The 25,109-nt window shown below is 35.7% G+C and overlaps 1 protein-coding gene across 4 annotated transcripts in view; it reads left to right on the forward strand.

Annotated features, from left to right (window-relative positions):
* The window catches only part of SLC7A11 (solute carrier family 7 member 11), a 121,984-nt gene that overhangs the window by 17,675 nt on the left and 79,200 nt on the right, over positions 1 to 25,109 (forward strand). The window contains exons 1-2 of one of the 4 annotated variants that reach the window (XM_087963128.1): positions 16,083 to 16,198; positions 22,188 to 22,262. In XM_087963128.1, the coding sequence (XP_087819254.1) occupies positions 16,159 to 16,198; positions 22,188 to 22,262 (115 nt within the window). In that variant the 5' untranslated portion in view covers positions 16,083 to 16,158. Of the gene's footprint in view, positions 1 to 16,082; positions 16,199 to 21,680; positions 22,263 to 25,109 lie in introns of those variants that run through there. The other 3 variants (XM_087963129.1, XM_087963127.1, XM_087963126.1) reach the window with 3 other exon arrangements.

Consider the following 25,109-nt stretch of genomic DNA (forward strand, 5'->3'; position numbering starts at 1 on the left):
TGATTCTGATGTTGTTAGTCAACCAATAGTTTCTTAATCCTGATACTCATATGTCTTTAAAAAAATTATTCAATTCTTTTTAATTCAATTCTTTTATTCAGAGGCATATATTATGTATCAATTAATATTAATACTGCCATTTTAAATGTAAAGATTTGTGTTTTTATTTATTTGTTTATTTACTAGCCAAGACCTAATCATAAAATTTTAAAAATGCAGCACAACATTATTACGTGCATAGGTAACTTACACATAATATATATATATATTAAAGGAAGGAACCCAATAACATTAACATTCATAAAAGGGACTAAATGGTTTCTATAAATAAAGGCTCTTGAATTAAGAAAAATTAATAGGGGAAATAGGTACCATACAGGAATACCTATGTGGATAGCAGCAAAAATATTTTCTGTATCTGGAATATTGAAGCTCGGATTTAAGTAGCTCTAGAAGAGGGATGATGAGAATAGATACAATTGCTTAGGAAGCAGAAAAAACTTACTTTTCTTAAATAAAGCAACAGTGTTGAAAAAGTTGATGTAGCCATCGTAAAAGATGTTTCTACTAAGTCACAAGAAACATGGGATCAGGAAAAATGTTTTCATGTATTTTCAACACTAAAGTACAAAACATGTTAAAAATAAATATATAGAAATCATTCTGTCAAATGAGTGTATATTTCACTTAAATCAGTAGGATTTATATCAGAGTACTTCTCTACAATATTAAATTTAATTTTTTTAAGTAAGAAAAGAGTAAATCTAAATGTATAGATATGTATCCATATTCAAAAAAGTTGTGTCCATCTAACATTCACATATTTCCCCAAATTATGAATGCTGACTTCTTATGATACATTGCTAAGCTTGAATGGAACTTACAGTATATAAATAATGTAGCTATGAAGTTAGGCTTGTTTCAATTAAATGTTGGCTCTTTGTCACAATAAAATTACAAGGGTGCAAATACATAACCCTTTCAATATTTTTTGTATGTATTGATTGATTAATATTTTCTGTAGGTATTTATTGATAATATATTTTATCCATTCAGGGTAAAGATTCAGGGGCTTTTTGCAAATTTCCACACTATTCCTTGGTGACAAGGACCTTATGGTCTTTTGCATTTAAGTAAATTGAAAGGAAAAAGAAGGTAACAATACAATATTTTATTTCCACCGAGTAACAATTTCTTGTTTTTGTCCTTCTCTTTATTTTTATTCTATTATTTTTAATTCATCTACCTATCTATCAAATTTCATTTAACTGAAAGTAATTCTGGGCAACATACCATAACTTCCTTAATCCTAAAATAACAGTCAGACATGTACTTGAATTTATTTCTATTTCCCTTTCTTTATCCAATTCTTAATTCCTAGAAAACAGAGAGAAGAAACTGAGAATGGCATATAATTCTTCTTGAATTCTTTTACATGAACGTGTTTTAATAAGCCCATAAAATTACCATAGATATTTCAATGACTACTTCATTACTATTATACCAGAATTTCTTACTTAAATTCCAAAATCTAATACTGTTTGATTTTTTGCTATATAACAGAAATTACTGTCATGAATGAGCTTGATAGGCTCTAACAACATGTAGAAATGTCATAGCTGCTTGACTTTCTACTTTATTATTTTCAATTAGTTATATGTAATTTAACCATTACATTTCCACAGGAAAAACCTACTTTATTTATCAATACAGACTTAAACAGCTAAAGACATCTGTAGTAAATGTTGGAGATTATTACAAATTAATGTTTTACACACAAGTTGGATTGAATGTTCAGAATTCCCAGCCATGTTATCTGGAAAGCCAAAGTCATAATAGAAGTACTACATTAGGAAAAGATAACTTATGCAATACCTATTGCCTAGATACCATCCAAATATTTTCTGGGTGTAATTGGTCAGTCCTATTCTTACATTCACCACTTAATGATTAATGCTGTAATATTTTGAAGGCTTTGGTCCTTATTGGAATTGCTATTTATCTTTGTGTAATTAATTGTGCCTATATTGGATTACATTATATCTCATTTTAAGGAACTGACATTTCCAAAATCACATAATACTAAGTCATTGGTTTATTTTTCTGTTCATTAACTGTAAGTATTTAAAAAAATTCAATGCTACCATGTAGCCTGTTTTGAATTGTCCTGACATATAAATGTGTCTGTCAATGTTGTTATTTATTTGTCACTGACTTGTTTGAAAAGTTCAGTATTATTGATTTGCTGATCTTGCATTTCCGTCATAAGCTGACAAATGCATTTTCTCGCAAAGGCTTTAATTTCTTTGGAAATTGGAATTCCATCTGGATTACTCATTAATTTTAGAAACATATGACTCAGTGAATGGGAATTTGTCAAGGGGATTTGTCAAGCTTTTGTCCTTTAATTAAATTTGAATAGCTAGGCTAACAAGATTGTGTAGAGTTGAAAGCAAACAGTAGAGTAAAATTACATGATCCTTTATGCTAGAGAGACTCATGACTAAATGTTATTAGTTTAAGTAAATATTACATTACTATTTAGTTGTGAAAATATCTTTTTAGGAAAATTAGGTTTATTATTAATAATTTTACTATTCCTTACATTGTAGACTTTAGTAACAAAAAACCTTGCTTAATATTGCAAGGTGAATAAAAATATAGCTAAATAGAGCAAGGAAAGAAACAATTAAGTGGGCAATGAGATAAATAATATCAAAATCCATAGTTAGACAAAATTATTAATATCAAAAAGTATGCCTGTTTTGCCATCTCTAAATACTTCTTCACAAAGCAAAATGCTACAAAAAGCAGAACATGTGTAAGAAGCAGATAATGTTTGAAAATTAGGTTACAACTGTTGCAACTGTAAGGTCATCAAATTAGTGACAGTCTCAAGCTTATTGTAGATTGAATGTTTTAAGCACTAATAATTTTTGCAAGTATCAGATAATCTGTAGCTTTATGAAAGAGAGCAAAGGTTAGTGACTGGCCTGCTACCTTTCAATTGTGAAAAATAAAAATTGACCAAATTTCATATCTGCTTTCTTCTGTAGTTATCAGAAAAGTGTGCTTTTATGGTCAGAAAGATATACTTCTTGATAAAGGAGTAACTTTGCGCTATATTGGGAAAACTTTGAATTCTTCAGTTAAGAATTGTTTTTTGTTTTTCAATTCCATCCCACTGAAGTGAAAGAACTCTGGAGCTTAATCAATACACCCTGATGCTTCCAGAATATAGCAATTTATTTCAGGAGCCCATTTTGCTGGCTTTGCAGTTGAACTTTGCTGTTTTGTTGGTGATTACACTAAACCCTGTGATTGCTATCAAACTTCAAAATAAGTGGCTACTTTCCTTTATAGAAGCCTTCTTAAATCCAAGAAAATCAGATGATAAGTAGAAAGAGAAGAAATGAATTTCATTTTGAATCCACAACCTTAAAGGCATATTGATTTGGGTTCATTTCAAATATCATTCCAGATATTTGGATGACACTTTCCATTAGAATTCCTATATTTGTTCTTCCATAGTTTTGTCTATGGACATTCTCAATCATCCAGGTCAGGGTTATCCAATTGCCTTTTGAAAGAAGCACCTTTGGGACTTCCATAGTTTTGGTTTTCATATGTTAGGTTAAAGATAACTTCTTCACCCCCTTAAAGAAAATGAAATAGTTTATCCCATCACATAGTACTACTGTGTTTCTCATATAATAAGGCCGGGTCTTTTTTTTTTTGAGCCCCGAAAAAATGGCTAGGCCGTCTTTTCGGGGGTGACTTAATTCCCCTCCCTTGCATCTTCGGGTGGGTGGGCAGCGATGGCTTGGATGTTGACCTCGGCGTTGGTGGGGCACTTCATATTGGGGTCGACGCAGGCAGCACCATATCCGGGTATGCAACAAAAGTACTTCCTAACGGCAAGCCCCCCCACCATTCCCCCCCATTTTGCATGTTTTAATATAGGGCTTAATTTGGGGGGAGGGGCTTAATTTCATTTCATGCCTAAAAAACATGCTGGGACTTCCTATTGGGGGAGGCCATATTGTTGGAGAAACAGGATATAAAGGTAGTAATAAATAGAATGATAATTTTTCTATAGTTAATAAAATAACAGAAGCCATATTATATAAAATAGAGTGGTGTGGTGGCCTAGAGATGTAACTCTCACCTCACAATCAGGAGGAATTACAAACGGGGAATTACCTCAACACTGGTGATGGGCCCAGGCTATACCAGGCTCAGATAACTGAGAGTTGGTGTGAATGCACAGTAGTGTATACAGACAGCTGTTTACTGTTTAAATTGTGGGTTACTGTCCTGGTAAAGATGGCACAAGACACTTCAGCAAGTCTATCACTGATAACCCAGTTGGATGGAACAAACTATGTTTCCTGGTCTATGAAGTGGAGTTTACTTCTGTGTAGAGAAGGGTTATGGAATGCAGTTCAAGATCCACCGGGTGTAAATGCTTGGGATCCAGAAAATGAGGACGATGCTAAGAAGCTACCTGACTTTAAACAGAACAATGAACGAGCTCTTTGTATAATTGGACTAACACTGAGTGACCAGCAGCTAGTCCATATTCGTGGAAAAGAGTCTGCTGCTAGGTGTTGGGAGAATTTGAAGAGAATTTATGTTCGTGACAGTGTAGGTGCACACATACATCTTACATGTGAACTGTTTAGAGCACGTCTTCTGAAAGGTGGAGATATCTTAACTCTTTTGAATGTCATGAAAAGAACTTTTCAAGAACTACATGAAAAAGAACTGATATTTTCAGAGCTGCATCAAGTTTACATCATTCTTTCCTCATTGGATGAAAGTTATGATTCAAGTTTTAAATTTTGTTTTGTTATATTTAAAATCCAATTTCTAATATTTCTCCAAAACTTCTGAGCACATGGGCAAGTCCACCACATGTGAAAATATGTTCCTTGTGCATAGTTACATTTCCAACAGTTGGGTGGTAGGTTGGGGAACATCTTAGCCAGTCTCGCAGGAGGTAGGTGCCAGTGATAAACCATTTTATATAAGTTTTCTTTAAGTTTCTTTAAGTTCTTCTTTAAAACTTGAACCCGAAACCTTTCTGCTAAGTATGATAGATTTAAACATGGAGAAAAAATATCAATATTTAATTTTGCACATCATAACTGCGGCCAGAATAACCTACGCACAAAACTGGAAACTGTCTTTCATTCCTTCAGAGGATATGGTAATTAAAAAAATATATGAATGTGCTGAGATGGATAGCCTAACCAAATTGTTAAAAAAAAAACAAGATAGTGACTATTATGAAATATGGAACATTTGGTATGATTGGTTAAAGAAAAGGTAATATTTGATATTTGGATAAGTTATGGAAATGACAGAAGACGTGCATTTAATTATAAACTATATAGAGAAATTAAAACATTAAAAGAACGAAGGAGTGTGTTTTCTTCTGGTATATGGTGTGTCCTAGTGTGCCATCTGTTTTTTTGTAGATTAGTACATCTAGGAATGGTAGTTGTTTGTTTGTTTCTGTTTCCATGGTGAACTTGATTTTGGGGTGTGCGCTGTTTAGGTGTGTTAGGAAATTGTTTAGGTTTTCTTGTCCATGGGGCCAAATCACGAATGTGTCATCGATGTATCTTAACCATAGTTTGGGTTTGAGGATGGCATTGGCCAGGGCTCTGGATTCGAATTCTTCCATGAACAGGTTAGCAATGACAGGTGACAGTGGTGATCCCATGGGGGCTCCTTCTATTTGTTTGTATCTTTGTCCTTTGTATATGAAATATGTGTTGGTTAAGCAGTGTTCTGTTAGTTCCATGAGGTGTTTGGCTGGTTGGTATTTATTTTTGATGATTTCAAGGGTCTCTTTTATCGGGACTTGAGTGAATAGGAAACCACGTCAAAACTTACAAGCAGATCTTCTTGCTCCACGTGTAGATCTTTGATCATTTCCAAGAAGTGGTATGAGTTTTGTACATGTGAAGCTGCTGTTTCAGCATGGGGCTGTAGCTGCTTTGCTAGGTATTTGGCTAGGTTTTGTAGTGGTGCTCCTCTGGAGCTGACTATGGGTCTGAGAGGTATGCCTTCTTTGTGTATTTTTGGGAGGCCGTATAGTTTGGGGCATCTGGAAGATTTCTCTCTGGGTATAATCGTGTGTTGGATCTCTTTGCTTATGTGGCTGGTTATAATTTTCTTCTTGGTTAATTTTTCCAGATATGTGGTTGGGTCTGTGTTTATGGGTTTGTATGTGGAGTCTTGGAGTAGGTCTGTCAATTTTGTTTCGTAGTCTTTTCTGTCCATTACTACAGTGGCATTTCCTTTGTCTGCTGGGAGGATGATTATGCTGCTATCTCTTTTCAGGGTTTGTAGTGCTTTAATTTCATTTTCTGTAAGTTGCTTTTGGGTGGCTTGCTTGTGCATAGGATATTGGTAACTTGGTGTCTTATTTTATCAGCTTCATCTGTATTTAATTTAGTTAGGCTGGATTCTACTGCACATATGATGGATTCTGTGGGGATTTTTTGGGGTGCTATAGCATAATTGAATCCTTTGGTTAGAACATCTGTTTCTGTTTTGGTGAGTTCTCTGTTGGAAACGTTGTGCACTAATTGTTTCAGGTGTTGTTGTGAGTTGTTGGGGGTTTTCTTGTCATGTTCTAATTTCTTTAATTTTTTCAATAATTTTTCCTGTTTGTAAAAAGAAGCCATAGAGATTGAAAAAAGACCAGAAAGCATGAACAGAAGAGATGATTCCACCAGGCTGTCAATCATTTGGAAGCCTGCACTCACAAACAAAAAAATATCCACACCACAAGCCAGGCAAACACCTGGGCACAAACAGATCCCCCCTGATACCTCCAGCTCAAACACACCCCAACCAGGCACTCAGATGAAACCCAGCTTCCTAACTAATGATAGACGTCCATTTACCCGAAGCCAAGCTGCACTAAAGGCCTCCATTAAAGTAACACAATGCTGCCAGCCAATCAAGATACAAAAGAGCCAAAAACAGACAGAAGATATCAGAGACACCCATCAAGCAGAACACAGCAAACTCGAGACCAATAAACACAGACCAAGACTCCCAACCAATCAGGATGAAGAAAAACCATTCTGGCACAGCAATAGGCTGCCCCAAATTTAAATCTGAAACCACTGTAAAAGTCTGACCCACAGACGGACACAATACAGAGGCCTGATGATGGCAGATGAGATTCTGCTGAAACGTTGCTACAACTTTAAAAGAACTACAATGGCGTGGGAAAATACCGAACCAAGCCGAACACCATACATGTAAGTACCCTGAAAACTTAAGAAAACATATATATATATATATATATATATATATATATATATATATATATATATATATATATATATATGTGTGTGTGTGTGTGTGTGTGTGTGTGTGTGTGTGTGTGTGTGTGTGTGTGTGTGTGTGTATCTTTGGTTATTCGGGTTTTCTCCCGCGTAAGATTGGAAGTATCTAGGCAGCGTTTCGATGAAGTCTCATTCATCATCTTCAGGCTTCTGTCTTCAGCTCTGTGCTTCTCAGAGTGATGTGAGCTTGCAGCTGCTTCTTCCTTTTAACTGCTAGTGGGGGTGTGACTTGATTGGGTGGGGGCTTGGCTGTGTTCTGATTGGGTGGGGTGTGTTCTCATTGGTTGGGGTTTGGCTGTGTTCTGATTGGTTGGGGCGTTGGCCATGTTTTGATTGGCTGGAGGTGTGTTCTGTTCAGGTGGGGGCTTGGTTGTGCTCAGGTTGGTCTTAGTTACTGGGGATTTGAGGTGGTGAGCTGTGATCTTGCTGTTTGGCTTCGAGTTCGTGGTCGTGCTGCATCTTCATGGTGGGGGTCAGTTCGCTTCATGTATGGCTCAGGGGTTTGAAGTGGGTAGTGATGCAGCTGCAGTGCGGCTTCTGGTCTGTGGTCATGTCTCATCTTCTGTGTGGGTGTGAGTCTGCTTTTTACGTGGAAGTGTGGTGGTGGCATCTTGTGTGGCCCTCGTGGGTGTGGGTCTGGTGTCATTCATCATGTTAGGTATTCGTCTGTTCATGAGGGCGGGTTTCCAAATGGCTGGTAAGCGGGAGGTGTCATCTCTTTTATTCATGCTGTGTGGGCGTTTTTCTATCTCTATGGCTTCTCTGATTATTCTGTTGTTGAAGTGTTCGGTTTTGGCGATAGTTCTGGTATTTTTAAAGTCAATCTCATGTCCTGTGGCTTTGAGGTGTTGGACCAGGAAGAGGTCGGTTCTTCTTTTTGATTGAGTTCTTATGTTCTTCAACGCGTGCACTTATTCTCCTGTTAGTTTGTCCAATGTATGTGGTGGGGCAGGCGGTGCAAGGGATTTCGTATACTCCTTGGTTTTCTAACTCGATTTTGTCTTTAGGGTTTCTTAGGATGGTGGATATTTTTCTGTTTGTGCAGAATGCTGTTTTAATGTTGTGTTTTTGGAGGATCTTGCTGATTTTGTCTGTAGTGCCTTTTATATATGGGAGGAGGGCTTTGCCGTTCTCTTGTTCTCTGTCTTGGATTTTGGTTGGGGTTTCTTTTTGGATTAGGTGGGTAATCTTCTTTCTTTGGAATCCATTGGCTGTTAGTACGTTGGTGAGAGTGTTTAGTTCGGTTTTAGGTGTTGTTCATCAGCTAAGCATTTTGTTCTGGAGATGAGTGTCTCAGCTACGGAATTGATCTGTGCTGGGTGGTGGTGTGAGAGTGCATGTAGATAGCGGTTTGTATGTGTTGTCTTCTGGTAGATGGTGTGTCCTAGGGAGCCATTGGGTTTTTGTATACCAAGACATCTAGGAAGGGAAGTTGATTGTTAGCTTCTGTTTCCATGGTGAATTGTATTTTGGGGTGTAGGCTGTTGAGGTGTAGGTGTGTGAGGAAGTTGTTCAGTTTTTCTTTCCCGTGTGGCCAGATTATGAAGGTGTCATCTACGTATCTGAGCCAGAGTTTGGGTTTGTGATCATATTTTTCTAGAGCTTGTGTTTCAAAGTGTTCCATGTAGAGGTTTGCGATGACAGGTGAGAGGGTGATCCCATGGGTGCTCCTTCTATTTGTTTGTATTTTTGTCCGTTGTAGGTGAAGTATGTATTGGATAGACAGTGGTTGGTCAGATCTAGGATGTGCTGGGGCGGGGGGTTGTATTTGTTTTGGATGGCTGTCAAGGCTTCTTTTATTGGCACTTGGGTGAAGAGGGATATGACATCGAGCTCACTAGTAGGTCGCTGGGTTGTAAGTTTTGTTTCTTTATGATCTCGATGAACTGGAATGAGTTTCTTACATGTGAGTTGATGGATTCTGCATAGGGCTGTAGTTGTTTGGTGAGAAATTTGGCTAGGTTTTGCAGAGGTGAGCCTATGGAGCTGACTATTGGTCTAAGTCAGGGGTGGGCAAACTTTTTGGCTCGGGGGCTGCATTGACTTTTAAAATTTGACAGACGGGCCGGGTCAGCACAAGATTTTTTGGGAATCGCCCCCTTCCCCCCCCTCTTATCCCCTCGGAGGCCCCCTGAGTCAGGAGTTGCTACCGCCGGTAGACCCAGAAGATGAACAGACCCATGGAACAGCTGTCCTGCCCTACATAAGAGCACTACAGACAAAATTAGTAAGATACTATACAGACACCACATCAAGACTGCCTTCAAAACAGACAGAAAAATAGCAGCCATCCTCAGAAACCCCAAAGACAAAATTGACCTGGAAAACCAAGTCATATCTGAAGTCCCCTGTGCATCATGCCCGGCCACATACATTGGACAGACCAATAGAAGAATAAGAACCCGCCTGGATGAACACAAAAATGCAGTCAAAAAGCTGGAACACACTTCCTCACTAGTCCAACACATGGAAGCCACAGGTCTTACATTCCTAACAATTACTAAACTTTTTAGTAATTGGTTAATTTTATCTGCTTGTGAGATCTTGTATTCTCCCCTAGTTCTATCTATCTTTAAGCCAAGATATTGTTTTATTTCTCCTAACTGTTTTATCTTAAATTTCTTCTCTAACAGTGAGATTATTTTAGTAGCTTCTTGTTCAGTTTTGGTGATTAATGCTATGTCATCAGTAAACAATAGCAACAATGACACTACACCATTACTTTCCTTTTTTGAACAAACATGGATCAGCCATAACAGCTACAAAACCTATCTTAGTTAATTCTTTAACTATACACTGGATCCACTCATATCCTGATTGCTTCAGACTCTTTTTCAATCTCCAGCAATCAGTTGTATTATCATTTTTGATCCCTAAAGGTTTCTTTAAATAAATAGTGTGTTGCAATGGTGCATGCAGCTAAGCTGTCTCTACATCCAAATGATTTACAATGTATTTCTCCTTAGCTGCCCACACTAATGCTGCCCTTAATGTAGTAGCCTTCAGACTAGGTGCAAACACCTCATTGTAATCATTTGCTGTCTGATTGAACCCTTGTGCTACTAACCTGGCTTTATGGGTAACAGTCCCATGCACACTAGTCTTTAGTTTATAAATCCATTTATACCCTATGGCATGTTCACCTGGTGGTAACCTGACGCTTTCATATACTTCCAACCTTTGTAATGATTCCAGTTCCTTATCCATTGCTTCCTGCCAAGCAGCCTGATCCTTAGCAGGATACAGTTTCAGTTCACTATAGTTACCAGGAACTGTATTCACTTGGCATACAACACTAGCCTGATATCTATCAGGTGGTTGTGTTACTCGGGTTGAATGTCTAGGTATTACAGGATTAACTGGTGGACTTTCCTGTACCACCTGCTCCTGTTCTTTTATTTCTTCCTGTGCCTGTTCTCCTACTTCCTCTTGTTCCTGTTCTCCCTCTTTAATGGCTATTCATGGTTTACTTATTTAATCTTTAGGGACTATTTAGGTGTCAATAATATCATTGCTGGATTCCTGTTCCAGTTTATCCCACCCAATGTGCTCAAGAAATTTTGCACTAGCACTACAATAAACATGAGCTGTGCCTTGATCCCAAAATCTAAATGATCTATGGTTGGACTTGTAACCTACAAAAAACAACTTCCTAGTTCTATGTTGCCCTTTCAGTCTTACTTGTGAGGGAATATGCATCCATGCTCCAAATGTGTGTAGATAACTTAAATTTGGCTTTCTGCCATGCCAGCGAGTGATTGGCAATTCTCCAGTTGTTGTATTAACTGCATTGTTTAAAACATGGTTACTACACATTATGGCTTCACCCCACAGTGTTTCAGGAAAACCTGAATCAGATAACATAGTGCAAGCCATGGCTTGTAATGTTTGACCTCTTCATTCTACAATGTTGTGGTCTATACTCAACACCAGCCAATTTCAACATAGTTTGGAATCTTTTGTTAACAAACTCAGTCCCATTATCAGTAACTAAAGTAATTATTTTACTCCTCATTTTTCTCTCTGCAAATCTTAGCCAGTTAAAGAAATGTTGGAATGTTTCTGTTTTGTTTTTCATGAGATAGCAGAAACCGTACCATGAGTAATGGTCCATAATACTCAAAATATAGCAGGAACCTCCTAAACTAGGTTTCTTAGGACCAATTATGTCAGCAAACACAACCTCTAAAGGTTCTTTGGTCTTAAACTCATTAAGTCTGTTTGCTGGAATAACCTTGCTTTTCTCTTGGCTACAAGCATTACAGTTTAAATACTTGCTACAGGGTTTCAATTTTACTCCCTCTGACAATTCAACAGTTTGTTTGAGCATTTTGAAATTAATGTGCCCCAGACATCTATGCAGTAAATGTATATATTCATCATGTGGCTTAACATTGTTATAAACTGAGTTAGCCATCTGCAACTGGTCATCATGTATCACATATAAATCATTCTCTAAATTAGCAATAACACTTTTACCCTCTTTCTCTATTATATAGTTATCTCCCCTAAAGGTTACTACATAACCAAGATTAAGTAAAGCCCTTAATGATAACAAATTAAATTTCAGTTTAGGTACATATAACATAGTTAAATGCTCATTTACACAAGAGCAATATGCAGTAACTTCACCAGAGCGTTCATCTTCCATCCATTTGCCAATGATACATGTCGCTTACTCATGGACATCTTTACAAACCTCTCTCTATCTTTAGTAACGCACTGCGATGCTCTACTATCAACAACCGATGGTTTACAGTTGAATTGCTAGACATAGCTAAACTAACATTCTTCTTGGCCTTCTGGTGATTACCAGGGTTCTGTTGTTTTACTTTATTACAGAATTTAGCTATATGTCCCCTAGCCCCACAAGAAAAACATTTCCTAACAGTATAGGCAGTTGAACACAAATCCTCTTCTTGTGGTTGTTTCTTTCTCAGTTTCTTTCCAGTGAAGATACGTAATCATCATAACTTTCATCCAATGTTGAAAGAATGATGTAAACTTGATGCAGCTCTGAAAATATCAGTTCTTTTTCATATAGCTCTTGAAAAGTTCTTTTCATGACATTCAAAAGAGTTAACATATCTCCACCTTTCAGAAGACGTGCTCTAAACAGTTCACGTGTAAGATGTATGTGTGCACCTACACTGTCACAAACATAAATCCTCTTCAAATTCTCCCAACACCTAGCAGTAGACTCTTTTCCATGAATATAGACTAGCTGCTGGTCACTCAGTGTTAGTCCAATCCAAGAATCAAATCCAAGAATAACAGTCAATAGGGAAAAATGGAAGAATGGCAACTCTCTCCAACAGAAGGAATAGAGACTCACACACTTCTGAGACACACAACCCAGGTTTCTGGCTCCATCTTATGGCCATTTGTGGAACCACACCCAATTATAGTTTTAGCATTCTCTTAAAGACATAGTATTAAAATGTCTATCCTAGTTTATATAGTTCCAACACAAATAACTGTTAGGTGACTTACATTCCTAACAAACTGGGATAGACATTTTAATACTGTCTCTTTAAGGGAATGCTAAAATTATAATTGGGTGTGGTTCCTCAAACGGCCATAAGATGGAGCCAGAAACCTGTTCTGTTCTGTTGTTGCTGAGAGTCTTCCTGCATTTTTCCTTATTGACTGTTACTGATCATCGTTATTCTTGGATTTGATGTAAGTCTGTTACTAAACTGTTTATGATACTAGACTTTGTTATTTGGATTACCCCTGGACTGAAAACTGACTGCTTTAACCGTGAATGACTTGGACTGTGTTTGAACTTTGCTAAACCGTTTTACTGGAAGTAAAAACCTACATTTTACTATACAGTGTGGCTGTGTGCTGTGTGTGTGTTATTCTTCACTACTCTCACTATGTCTCCCTGTGTGCGCTCATTCTCCTAATGGGGAATTACCTCAACACTGGTTATGAGTCCAGGCCATACCAGGCTCAGATAACTGAGAGTTGGTGTGAATGCACAGTACTGTATACAGACAGTTGTTTACTGTTTAATTGTGGGTTACTGTCCTGGTAAAGATGGCACAAGACACTTCAACAAGTCTATCACTGATAACCCGGTTGGATGGAACAAACTATGTTTCCTGATCTATGAAGTGCAGTCTACTTCTGCGTAGAGAAGGGTTATGGAATGCAGTTCAAGATCCACCGGGTATAAATGCTTGGGATCCAGAAAATGAGGATGATGCCAAGAAGCTTGCTGACTTTAAAGAGAACAATGAACGAGCTCTTTGTATAATTGCACTAACACTGAGTACAGTGTGGCTTTGTGCTGTGTGTGTGTTATTCTTCACTACTCTCACTACGTCTCCCTGTGTGCACTCATTCTCCTAATGGGGAATTACCTCAACAGGTAGAGGTAGACATTTTTCTCTCTGGACACACTGAAAATATACCTGCTGCAAAAAACTTCCGCATTGTCAACATGAAGGGCATCCAGCCAGTAAATACTCAACTCCATTCAGTTGCCAGACTCCACTCCACAAGGGATTATGGGGTTATTAAAAGAGGATAATATTGTATAAAATAGAAAATTCTGTTTTGTCCTCAGAAATGAATTGAATGTAGAGAAGGATAAAGTTACGTGAAAAACAATTCAAGAACAGTTAAGTAAGTGACAGTTTAGACCAGGAAGGAAGAGGGGGTGAGAATGAAAATGAAGATGACCCTGACTTTAATCCATTTAGTACAAGTGGGAGCATATGGAAACTTTGTCAGCATTTCAATATTCTGTTACACTTTACTACAATATTTTTATTGATTGATCAAATTGATACACTTCCCATTTCACTATCTAAATAACCTTGAGTTGTTTAGAAGTAGAAAGATAATAAAATCTTCACAGATATACTTCCAGTAGTCCTTATATGCAGTATTTGTCAATCTTTCTGCTTTCTGAAACCCCATGGGCTGACTTCAGGATATGAAAAAGAATGGGCAAATGAGGAGATCAATGACCTAATGAGAAGAAGGTTAAGGAAAACAATAATGTGAATGTAGTGAGTTTGATAATTTATCTCAGCAACTTATTGGACGAAGTAGTAATAATTGTGTGATTGAAGTGAGAGATTTTAATGAAGTACTTCAGCCACATTTCATCATTGTCTCTCCATTTCTTGTTAGTATCTTTTTAAGTTTCATTTACTTGTTTGTACTCCAGTCTTTATTGCAAAAAGGTCATAAACATGATAGAACTTTCTGTTTAGATCAGAGGTGTCAAACTCACATTGTCACGGCGGCATCACCTGATGTATTGGGTCTTTTTCCTCCTTCGCTAAACCGGTCATGGGCAGGGCCAGCACATGATGCATCTGGCCCTCATGCTGGAGTTTGACAGCCATGGTTTAGATGTTTAGGCCTTGGGACACATTTAACTGAGTTATATAGTTAGTTTAACAAGAGTATCATATAGTAATGTTAACAACCATTAAAATGGTGTCCTGTCCTATTTAAATAGTCTAGTTATCATCATCATCATCATCATCACCACCACCACCACCACCATCATCAATTGCATAATCAGCCAGATGTTCAGACTGGCTTTGGCATTTTTATCTACTATCAAGTCCTTACTTTATTATTATTGTTATTATTATTACTAATTATTATTGTTGTTGTTATCTTGACTGGGATAATTAATTGAATTAAAATTATGGTTTAAAAACATTTAGTGATAAAATTGAATTTCCAAAATTATGTTACATTCATATAGGAGAAAGGGAAACACAAACTAGCACATTTTATAATTTACATTATGTATGTTTTCCTTAGTAAAAAGTTTAGTATTCTCTGCATAAAGCTACAGTAAGACATAGAAAACCAGCAGTACAGTGGAGGAGAGAAGTAGATAGAATATTTAAACATAAGTTTACTTAATGCATTCATTATCTGAAATTTTAACCTGGCAGAAATGAAGTTATATAGCAAAATGAACAATTGATACTGTTCCTGATAAGCTCTAGGCATTAATATGGCTTTATTTATGACATTAGATAAAACAAGATGAATAATGTTAGAAAAGAATGAGAAAAGAAACAAGCAAAAAAGGAACAATATTGCATAGCTAAAAATAAAGAAATAAAAAAGAAATAAAAAAAGAGATTATAAAGAAGCAGCTTCCAGCTTTTGATAACTGTTAGAAGTATGTGAGTTAAAAAGAAAAAAAATGTTCATGTTTTGAATATTTTACAATTTGGCTACTGCTGTTCACAAAATAGATACTGCCGATATATATATATATATATTCGGCAGTATCTCTATTTTGTGAACAGCAGTAGCCAAATTGTAAAATATTCAAAACATGAACATTTTTTTTCTTTTTAACTCACATACTTCTAACAGTTATCAAAAGCTGGAAGCTGCTTCTTTATAATCTCTTTTTTTATTTCTTTTTTATTTCTTTATTTTATTATATATATTCATACATCAATTCAGTGTTAAAAGGAAAACCAGATCTTTCAGATAAAGATTAAATGATGTGTAGTTGCAGAAAGAAGCAGTGATGGAAAATTGTGAAAAAAAGTTAAAATAAGTTTTTGATAACAGTCTTAATAAGGGTACAGATATACTGTTAACAATGGCTTGGGATGCTATGTATTAAAAATAGATGGCAATATGCCCAGTCTTTCTATTTTAAATTAACCATAATACAAATAAAAAAGAATTCAGAAAAAAAATGCAAGCACAGAAGCTTTTAAAATAATGCTTTTGCAGAGGAGCTGTAAGCCGGCTCAAACTTTCCTGCAGCAGATTCCATAGAATGAAATGTAATCAGGCTTGTCCATCAACAGATTTGAAAGGTAAGATAAAGATCTTCATTCAAAGGTCAATTGAACTTGTGAAACTGGTCTTGATGATTAACACCGGAAGTAGTCGGGAAACACATGAAATGTTGAAGTTGTATTGATCTGGTAAGACTTCATGCTTTCCTGGCACTATATGTACAGTATATGTACAGTATATATATATATAATCTTACTTCTTGTGATAACATGAAGAACTGCACAATAATATTAGAACTAGTTTAGTCTTTCTTTGTATTAAAGGAATTTTAATCACATGTCCAATTTTGACAGGAAAATCTGTTCTAAAACGAAGGAGTTTTTTCTTGAAAAAGTCCTCCATAAATTGAGCCAGTTTTGATTGACCTGGAAGGTTTTCAATGCCCATCATATGTAGATTTTCCTGTACAATTGTTATTCTAAGTAAGCAATTTGTTTATTTAAAATATTACTATTAGCTTGAAATGACCCAGGACCATTTAGCTGATTCTCAAAATGAGCCATTTTTTTTCTTGAATCTGTTTTAAATTACATTTAAGTTCAGCCAGATCTTGTTGGATTACTTTAATATTTGTACTCTAGGATCTTTTTTTAACAAATTAGTAGTAGAATCTTCCTCTGCCTTTATGCAGCTAAAATTAAAGCAGCTCCTGAATGTTTGGATATAGTCCAATGCTATAGAAGTTTAATCAGTTTAATCACTTTAATCAGGAGAGAAAGGGATGAAAAATGTTTATTCCCAGTGCCCATTCTAAACAGGAAAATATATTTTTTATTTTTAAAAAATTAATAATGTTTAATAAATTTTGGTTTCTTTTGTACTTTCATTAAGCTTCTTGTTGATTTTTTTTGTAGTTTTCTTGTCTTTCTCTTTTTCTTTTCTTTTTTATACTCCTTTATGTAAAACTTAAAACAAATAAATAAATAAATTTTGTCATGTATACCATCATGTGAAAGAAATCATATTGAATAAAATGTCATACATTTAAATTTCATTTTGGATTCCGTGTTTGAAATGCAGATCTAAATAAAATAATATTTGTTACCTGAAAGTTTTCTTTCCATGCTGATTCCATATGTAATATGCCATTAGAAAAATATTGATTATCTGAATAGACTTATATCCCTTGTTCTAAATAGAAGTATCACTAAAATGGCAGAGAGGTATTGTGCTACCAAGTTCCAAATAATATTTATGCATATTTTCATAAATACAACAAAAGAAGAATTTGATGGTGAAAAGAAAATTAGAAACAGATTTTCTGTTAGAAACAAATTTGTAAAATGCAGAACAAGTTCAAAGACCAACTTGGCTATAACGCTAATTCACTGGTTGACCAAGTACTCAGTTACTATTTCTCAATGAAACTTGTCTCACGAGTTTATTGTCAGAGTAAAGTAGGAGATTCTCAAAATGACAAGATGATTTAAAAACAACAACAGCTATTTTCCCTTCCAATTGTTTGGAACAAAAGCAACATTTAAAGATTTGGAGACCAGCAGTGCCCTATTTGCTTGCCATGAATTGTTCAGCCACTCCTCTGGCTAAAATTTACAACTTACTATGTTGGGAAAACTTGCCTATTGTTTAAGCAATATGGCCATGAAAAATATTATAAAACAACTTTCCTTAAATTTTAATTCTCTCCTGAAAATAAAAAAACTTCTACCTAAAACCTACAGTTCAGCTGCTTTGAATTTTAATTTGTTTTAATTTGAGCTTCTTTGCATAATATAAAAGCTGTAGAAATTCTTATAAATCACAAGAATCACAATTATATTCTTGTATTGGCATGCCAATTAATTATGAGCTTTGGACCAAGCCTACTCATTTACTGTCTCTTATTCATACTATTCTACCCACTTGTTAATCTAGGAAACATAAACTTTTAATGAGATAGTTTCTCAGATAGTTGTTTTTTTTTTTAATTAAGGCCAATATTAAATCTATTGATCCAAGCATGTTAAAATTGGACAGCCACATATGTGCCAATTAGATATCTGATGCTATATTTCAGGAAAAATTATTTTGCAAGAAATCCTGTCTGTTTTCACTATCAGTTATCAGATTGTTTTTGTCCAGTTTTGGATAATGATGAATATTCTCATAAATTTGCATTGAAATATTAATATTCTCCTGCATATTTTAGTAAAAATCTTTTTAAGCTAAAATATAAGGAAAATATATAATTTTTAAAAAGTATGAATCTGAAAAAATGTTTAATATTTTGCATTCATCAGGAATTGAGCCTTACTAGAAGGATTTTTATAAGTAACATTATTGAATTTAAAGGGTTTTTATGTTTAATTTTTAAGTAGGTGTATTAAACTCTATTTCCCTTTTATGTTTTTAAGACAACTGTTTGAATTTTCATTGACTTTATTTAAATTGTGGTGGTTTTCCTGAGCTGCTTTAACTTTACCTTTTTTTAATGTAAAACAAAATAATTTCAGACTTAAAGAAAAAAATAATTGACAAAGAGAAAAAGGCAAAAAGTAAATATAATTGAGTCCTTTTAAGAAATCCACTGGGTCTATAGATAGTAGGGATTATTTGGAAAATTCCTGATATATAGTTGATTTGTACTTTTTCTGTCATAGTTTAATGCTTTCTGTGCAAAGTTACATCATAACTGGTATAACAACTTGCATATCATTCTTCCCACAACACTGCTTCTGGATAAAGCTTTACTTTCCATTGCTTTTTCTCATGTATGAAATACAGGTTTTTGACTTTCTTTCATACCTTTTGATATTTCCTTGTTTGGACAAAAAAAGTCTCTTACAAATTTTCTTAAACCAAGCCACTCTATAAGTTGGATTTCCTTTGGGATTGGTCACTTTTCTCTTCTGCCAATTCTTATTTGACCTTGCCCAAATGAATGGAATCTAGCCAAATTTTATAGTTGGAGTCATTTTATTTCTCATGGAAGCATATATGTAAGACAGCATGGCAATAATCATGATAGTTTTTCAGACAGTGATTTTTACATAAGCTAGCTGAATTAAGATTCCTGCAAAGAAATCCTAGAACTACTTCTGCTAGCAACAGTTATGGAAGACAGGTGATGAAATCTGACTTCAGTTATATAAGTAGTATTTTGCCAATAACAATAATCATATAATCCCAGAATAAACATCAAACCCAGGCACATCAGGTTGACAAATTAAAGAAAAGTGAATTTAACCTTTAATGCAAAAACACTTATCCACTAACTCTATCCATCACAGATCCCGATATATAAAATGTTCATTCTTTCCATTCAGTTTTTCCCTCTCTCCGTAGTATAGTCTATCAAAGGAAAAACATTTCCTTATAGCTGATTACTAACACTAATTCAACAATTTGCTTAATTAATAGTCTTATAATAATCATATCAAGCCTGTCATTTTCCCCCTAGTATTAAGATAGTTTCATAAAAGCAGAAATACTGAAAAAGAACTTTTATCAACACTGAGTAGGAAGTGTATTTGCCTTTTCTTTAATTATTAATACATAATGTCCCAGGTTGATCCTGACTGGCAAGTTAATTACTTATAAAGAAGAGGCAGGGAATGCTCTTAAACAGGCTTAGCATGGGCAGCACCAGCCCAAAGTACTCCATATCTGCAAAATCTCTAATTTCATTCCACAGGTGTCTGATTTAGGGTTACTGTGTAAAATAAATTTTAATTCCTTTGTCCCTCAGAGAACCCCAATGTATTCTTTAATGCTCTAGATGAATATTTTATGGGAATGATTGTTTTCAATACAATGTCTGTTGAAGGGTTCATTTACATAACTTATCCCTGCTTTCTTTATTCTAGGCTAGACATAGGTAATTGGCAATTTGTGGGATGGGAAAGAAAACTAGAGTCACTAGGACTCACTAGGACTCACTCTGGAAGAAAAGAACTTACTTAATAATGCCAATGAAAACTTCAGTACTAATGTAAAGCATTCATGTCATTGCATCATATTGAACTGTCTTTCTCAGTTTCTTACTTTCTGATGTGTTGAAACAATTTCCAGACTCTTTCAACAGAGCTTATTTGCAGCCCTGAAGCCATTTTGAGCTGAAACCATTTTGGGAGCATCTTCAGGTCTGCCACAGCAATGCCAGTTGGAGTTGTGAGAACATAAGAGGGAAGATAGAGATAGCTGGGAATGTGTAGCCAAAACAACATTCTTTTCCATGGGAGCCAAGAATAGTCTACTAGGTGTTGGAGACGGGTGGACCAAAGCCAGCCAGAATGGTGGCTGTGACCTGGTTGGACTTTGTGATGGGTGTATGAGCTGGGGGAAATAACTTTGGGGTTTGATTTGGGTGGGAAAACCTTGGGTCCTTCAGAGTCGGGTTTTCCCCAGATGTGCCAATATGACATGTCTAATAAATCTATACTTTGAGGAATATGTCTGCCTTGGAGTATTGATTCTGCTGGGTATGTTAACTGGAACCCTGACACTTTTCTTACATTACCTGGGAATTTAGTGATACAGTCCAAACATGGCAGAATGGCATTTTGATGTAGAAGACTGCACTGCATCATTCAAAATTAAGTGGTATGAAATCTATGGCATTTTTTTACGTCAGTGAGTTGCAACTCTTAGCATGGTTGGTGGTGAGAATTTATATAGTTTGATAATAACTATTGTAGAGTCTATAGAATTCTACCTCTGAAATATTGAATTATTTATATAGTTTTTTTTCATTTGATCAGACACTCAAACAAATTATACAGAGTTCCTGATCATGTAGAAAAACTTGTAGCACTTCTTTTATAATATCTACTACTGTCACAGATTTCAGAGTCAGCATGATCTTGCCATCTTTTAATGTACTTAGAATGTATGAGGTGCATGAAAAACATAAAAGGCAGGAAACAAAAGCAAATTTAATTCATTTTTAAAAAGATGGCAATGACATGACAATGACCTGTGTTGAGGTCTGTAATATATATCTTTGGAAATTGGGGCTTTAGCTTTCAATAAATTTATTAGAATGTTTTCATTGAATAATCAAGTAAATAGCAACAATCAAACCATCTGGATTGTCGGAGTTGACAGGCAACCCAAAGAAGAAAATAGGTAGGCATGGATTTTGTTTTCTATAAATGTATAAAAATCTTAAGGAAAAAAATCATGATCTATATAAACCATATAAAAACTTAGAATATCTTTTATAATGTAGGAAAAGCTAGTTACACTAGTAATAAGATGTCATGCGTTATATTTGATTTGCTTTTTCCCACTTGTTAGCTTCAGGATTTTGTTCTTCGAAACAGATCTTTGTTCACATTAGGAGTTCATTTAAATATTTGGAAATATGCCAGTAATACAATCTTTTAACTAAGATTTGATTAGCCCTGCAGAGTGTGTGTTTGTATGTGTAGTTATTTTCTGCAAGAGTTTGAGTTAGTTGTGCAACATCCTGCTACTCTTAAAAACAAAGGGAGAAAAAGTGCTGAGTAATGCTGGAACTAGCTCATATGGCTGATGCAAACCTGTGGAATTTGCATCATCATTCAGTAAAGCTAACTTGGTATGACAAAGCTTAAACACAATATCATACTGAAGTGGAGCTGGCTTCCAATGACAGAACAGTACCAAAGTAGCTGAGGGAAAAAGCAGGTGTTTTTCAGCAGCAGTTTGCTACCGCTGAAAAGTTAAAACACACCTGACGAGCTTTAAACCTGTTGGCACAAGCAGGCTAGAGGCAGTAAGGGAGTGTGTGCAATAACTATTAGCTAGAAAAAGACTAAGAGAAGAAAAAAAAGAACAGAGAAGGTTTTTGTTTTAATCTTTGTAAATTGTGTGAGCTGCTCTAAAGCATGTTTAGGAAGTCTCCCATCTCCTCGTGTTCCAAAGGAAGCTACCCTCAGGGACAATCTAAGTTGCCTTCCACATATGACATCAAGGTAGAACCAGGAGGCAAAGTGGTGTTGAAGAAGAAAATAACTTTGCTGAGAGGAGTATCCATTATAACTGGCACTATAATTGGAGCAGGAATCTTCATCTCTCCAAAAGGAATTCTCCAGAACACTGGCACGGTGGGAATGTCCTTGATTGTCTGGACTGTCTGTGGTATTCTTTCACTCTTTGGTAAGTTTTCAAAGTTTTTAATTGATCCCTGGGGTGGCTCTCCTTCCACCTATCTTTCCACACAAAGCCTGAAGATCAAAAGTTTGGTTAATGTGCCTTCTGTACTGAATGGATTTAAGTTTTTGCTTTTAAAATAGATGGGGCTGCCTAAGATAGACAAATAAAGGAATTTCCTAAATCATATGATCTTATTATATTTGTGTTGTTTATGTACACACTCTAAAAACAATTTTCAGCAGGCTTGCAGAATGTTGCAGCTGGAAAGGATCTTCTCAGTCTTGAGAACCTGCAGGAAATAAAATATACCTAGCTCAGTGTTGAATAAATATAATTATTAAGTAAATTTTAGCTGAATTATTTGCTGCTCTCCAACATATAGCCTTAAATTAGTTTTAAAACATTAGACTAACATTTTTCTGGAATTGTAGATGCTGAATTGGAGTTTCTTATTTCTAATCCTAACTAATGGGGAAGATTATTTGGTAAAAGTAAAATCCCTAGTACATGCTCAGAAGCAGTATTGTAACGTGTGCAAACACTCTTGTAAGGTTGGTAACTGCTGTGACTTAAAGTTCTAGAGTTTTTAAATTTAAACTTTAGTAGCATGCATTTTCATTGTTGAACAGTGCAAATTTCTTCTCAGCAGTTCCACATATGAATGCAATTCTGAGAAGCAGCATTAATAATCTGCTTGACAATTTTGCAATGTACAAAATGGCATTGCTTAAAGATTTGGGATTTTTCTAAATGTTAATAATTATATTGGGAGCAAATATATCACTGATATTAGAATTATGTCTCCTTCTTAAACTACCCAAACAATGATTTCATTGATTGCCTTAATCAGCTAAGAAGGGGGATAATCCACATGACTAGAGTAATTATTATAGTCCATACTACTTTTTTCTAGCATTAGGAACAGTAGATAAACTAGATTTAGTATCAAATATCCAGCCAAGAAGTGGAATGAATGTTACTCTCTGTCAATACATTCTGCATATTAAAGAGTAGAGGTGAGGCTTAATCCACCCTTGACAAACAAGTTAATTTACATATACAAACTGAGTCAAAAGTAGGATATAGAATTGACACACCAAGAATAATTTATGGTTGCTTCCTTCAATCTAGTTCTTCCTGGATATTTGGATTTCAGATTTCCATAATTCTTAGATATGATTATCTCCCTTCCTACCCCTCAGCTCCAGTGTGGCAACATTGAAGTGGTCAAAATGGCTTTGGTGAGGCCAGCTTCAGAGTTGGCACTGAGAATGAGTTCAGCGGTAAATCCTTCCTGCTACTATTCAGTATGATTAACACTGCCTCCAAACTATTCCATTTTCCATTTTTGTTCCTTATGGAGTTTAAGACTTATTAACTTAAACAAAATTAATGTATTAATCCAATCAGGTCTACTGAAAAGTAATATGAAGATAGTTCTATAGATGCTTATTTTAGAGAATTGAAATGTTCTTAGGAATCAGGCTAATGTTATTTTGAATTATTGATAAATTTCTCTAGGTTTGTCTTGTAATTTCTATTGAGAATGATTTAGAGATGAGGCCAAGTGATGTACTGATTTGATTAAATTAAAGCAAATATAGAATTCATTTACTAGTAGAAAAATGTGGGTTAGACAGCATCACCACTAGATGGATTTGTAACTGGCTGACCAACTGCACTCAACGTGTAGTCCTCAATAGAACTGCATCTACATGGAGGGAAATATGCAGTGGACTACCTCAAGGCTCTGTTTTAGGCCCAGTAATCTTCAACATCTTCATCAGTGACTTGGAAAAGGGGATAGATGGGAACTCATCAAATTTGCAGATGACACCAATCTGTCAGGAATAGCCAATATTCCAGAAAATAGGCTTAAGATACAGAAGGATCTTGACAGACTTGAACATTGGGTGCTATCTAACAAAATGAAATTCAGTGGTGAAAAAGGTAAGATTCTACATCTAGGCAAGAAAAATCAATTGCATAGGTACAGTATATGTGGTACCTTGCTCAATAGTAGTAATTGTGAGAGGGATCTCAGAGTCCTAGTGGACAACCATTTAAATATGAGCCAGTAGTGTGCAGCAGCTGCCAAAAAAGCCAACATAGTTCTAGACTGTATTAACAGAGGAGTAGAATCAAGATCACATGAAGTGTTAATACCACTTTATAATGCCTTGGAAAGACCACACTTGGAATACTGCATTCAGTTTTGGTCGCCACGATGTAAAAAAGATGTTGAGACTCTAGAAAGAGTGCAGAGAAGAGCAACAAAGAGAACTAGGGGACTGAAGGCTAAAACATAGGAAGAACGGTTGCAGGAATTGGGTAAGTCTAGTCTAATGAAAAGAAGGACTGGGGAGACATGATAGCAGTGTTCCAATATCTCAGGGGCTGCCACAAAGAAGAGGGAGTCAAGCTATTCTCCAAAGCACCTGAGGGCAGGACAAGAAGCAATGGGTGGAAACTAATCAAGGAGAGAAGCAATTTAGAACTAAGGAGAAATTTCCTGACAGTTAGAACAATTAATCAACTTCCAACACTGGAAGTTTTTAAAAAGATGTTGGACAACCATTTGTCTGAAGTGGTGTAGGGTTTCTTGCCTAGGCAGGGGGTTGGACTAGAAGACCTCCAAGGTCCTTTCCAACTCTGTTTATTCTCTTCTCTTCTCTTCTCTTCTCTTCTCTTCTCTTCTCTTCTCTTCTCTTCTCTTCTCTTCTCTTCTTCTCTTCTCTTCTCTTCTCTTCCCTTCCCTTCCCTTCCCTTCCCTTCCCTTCCCTTCCCTTCCCTTCCCTTCCCTTCTCTTCTCTTCTTTATTACCTTTGTGGATGAACTCTAGATGGTGCA

The sequence above is a fragment of the Notechis scutatus genome, chromosome 4, assembly GCF_049901735.1.
Source record: "Notechis scutatus isolate UNSWTSFEM ecotype Mainland chromosome 4, rNotScu1.2, whole genome shotgun sequence".
NCBI classification, from domain to species: domain Eukaryota; kingdom Metazoa; phylum Chordata; class Lepidosauria; order Squamata; family Elapidae; genus Notechis; species Notechis scutatus.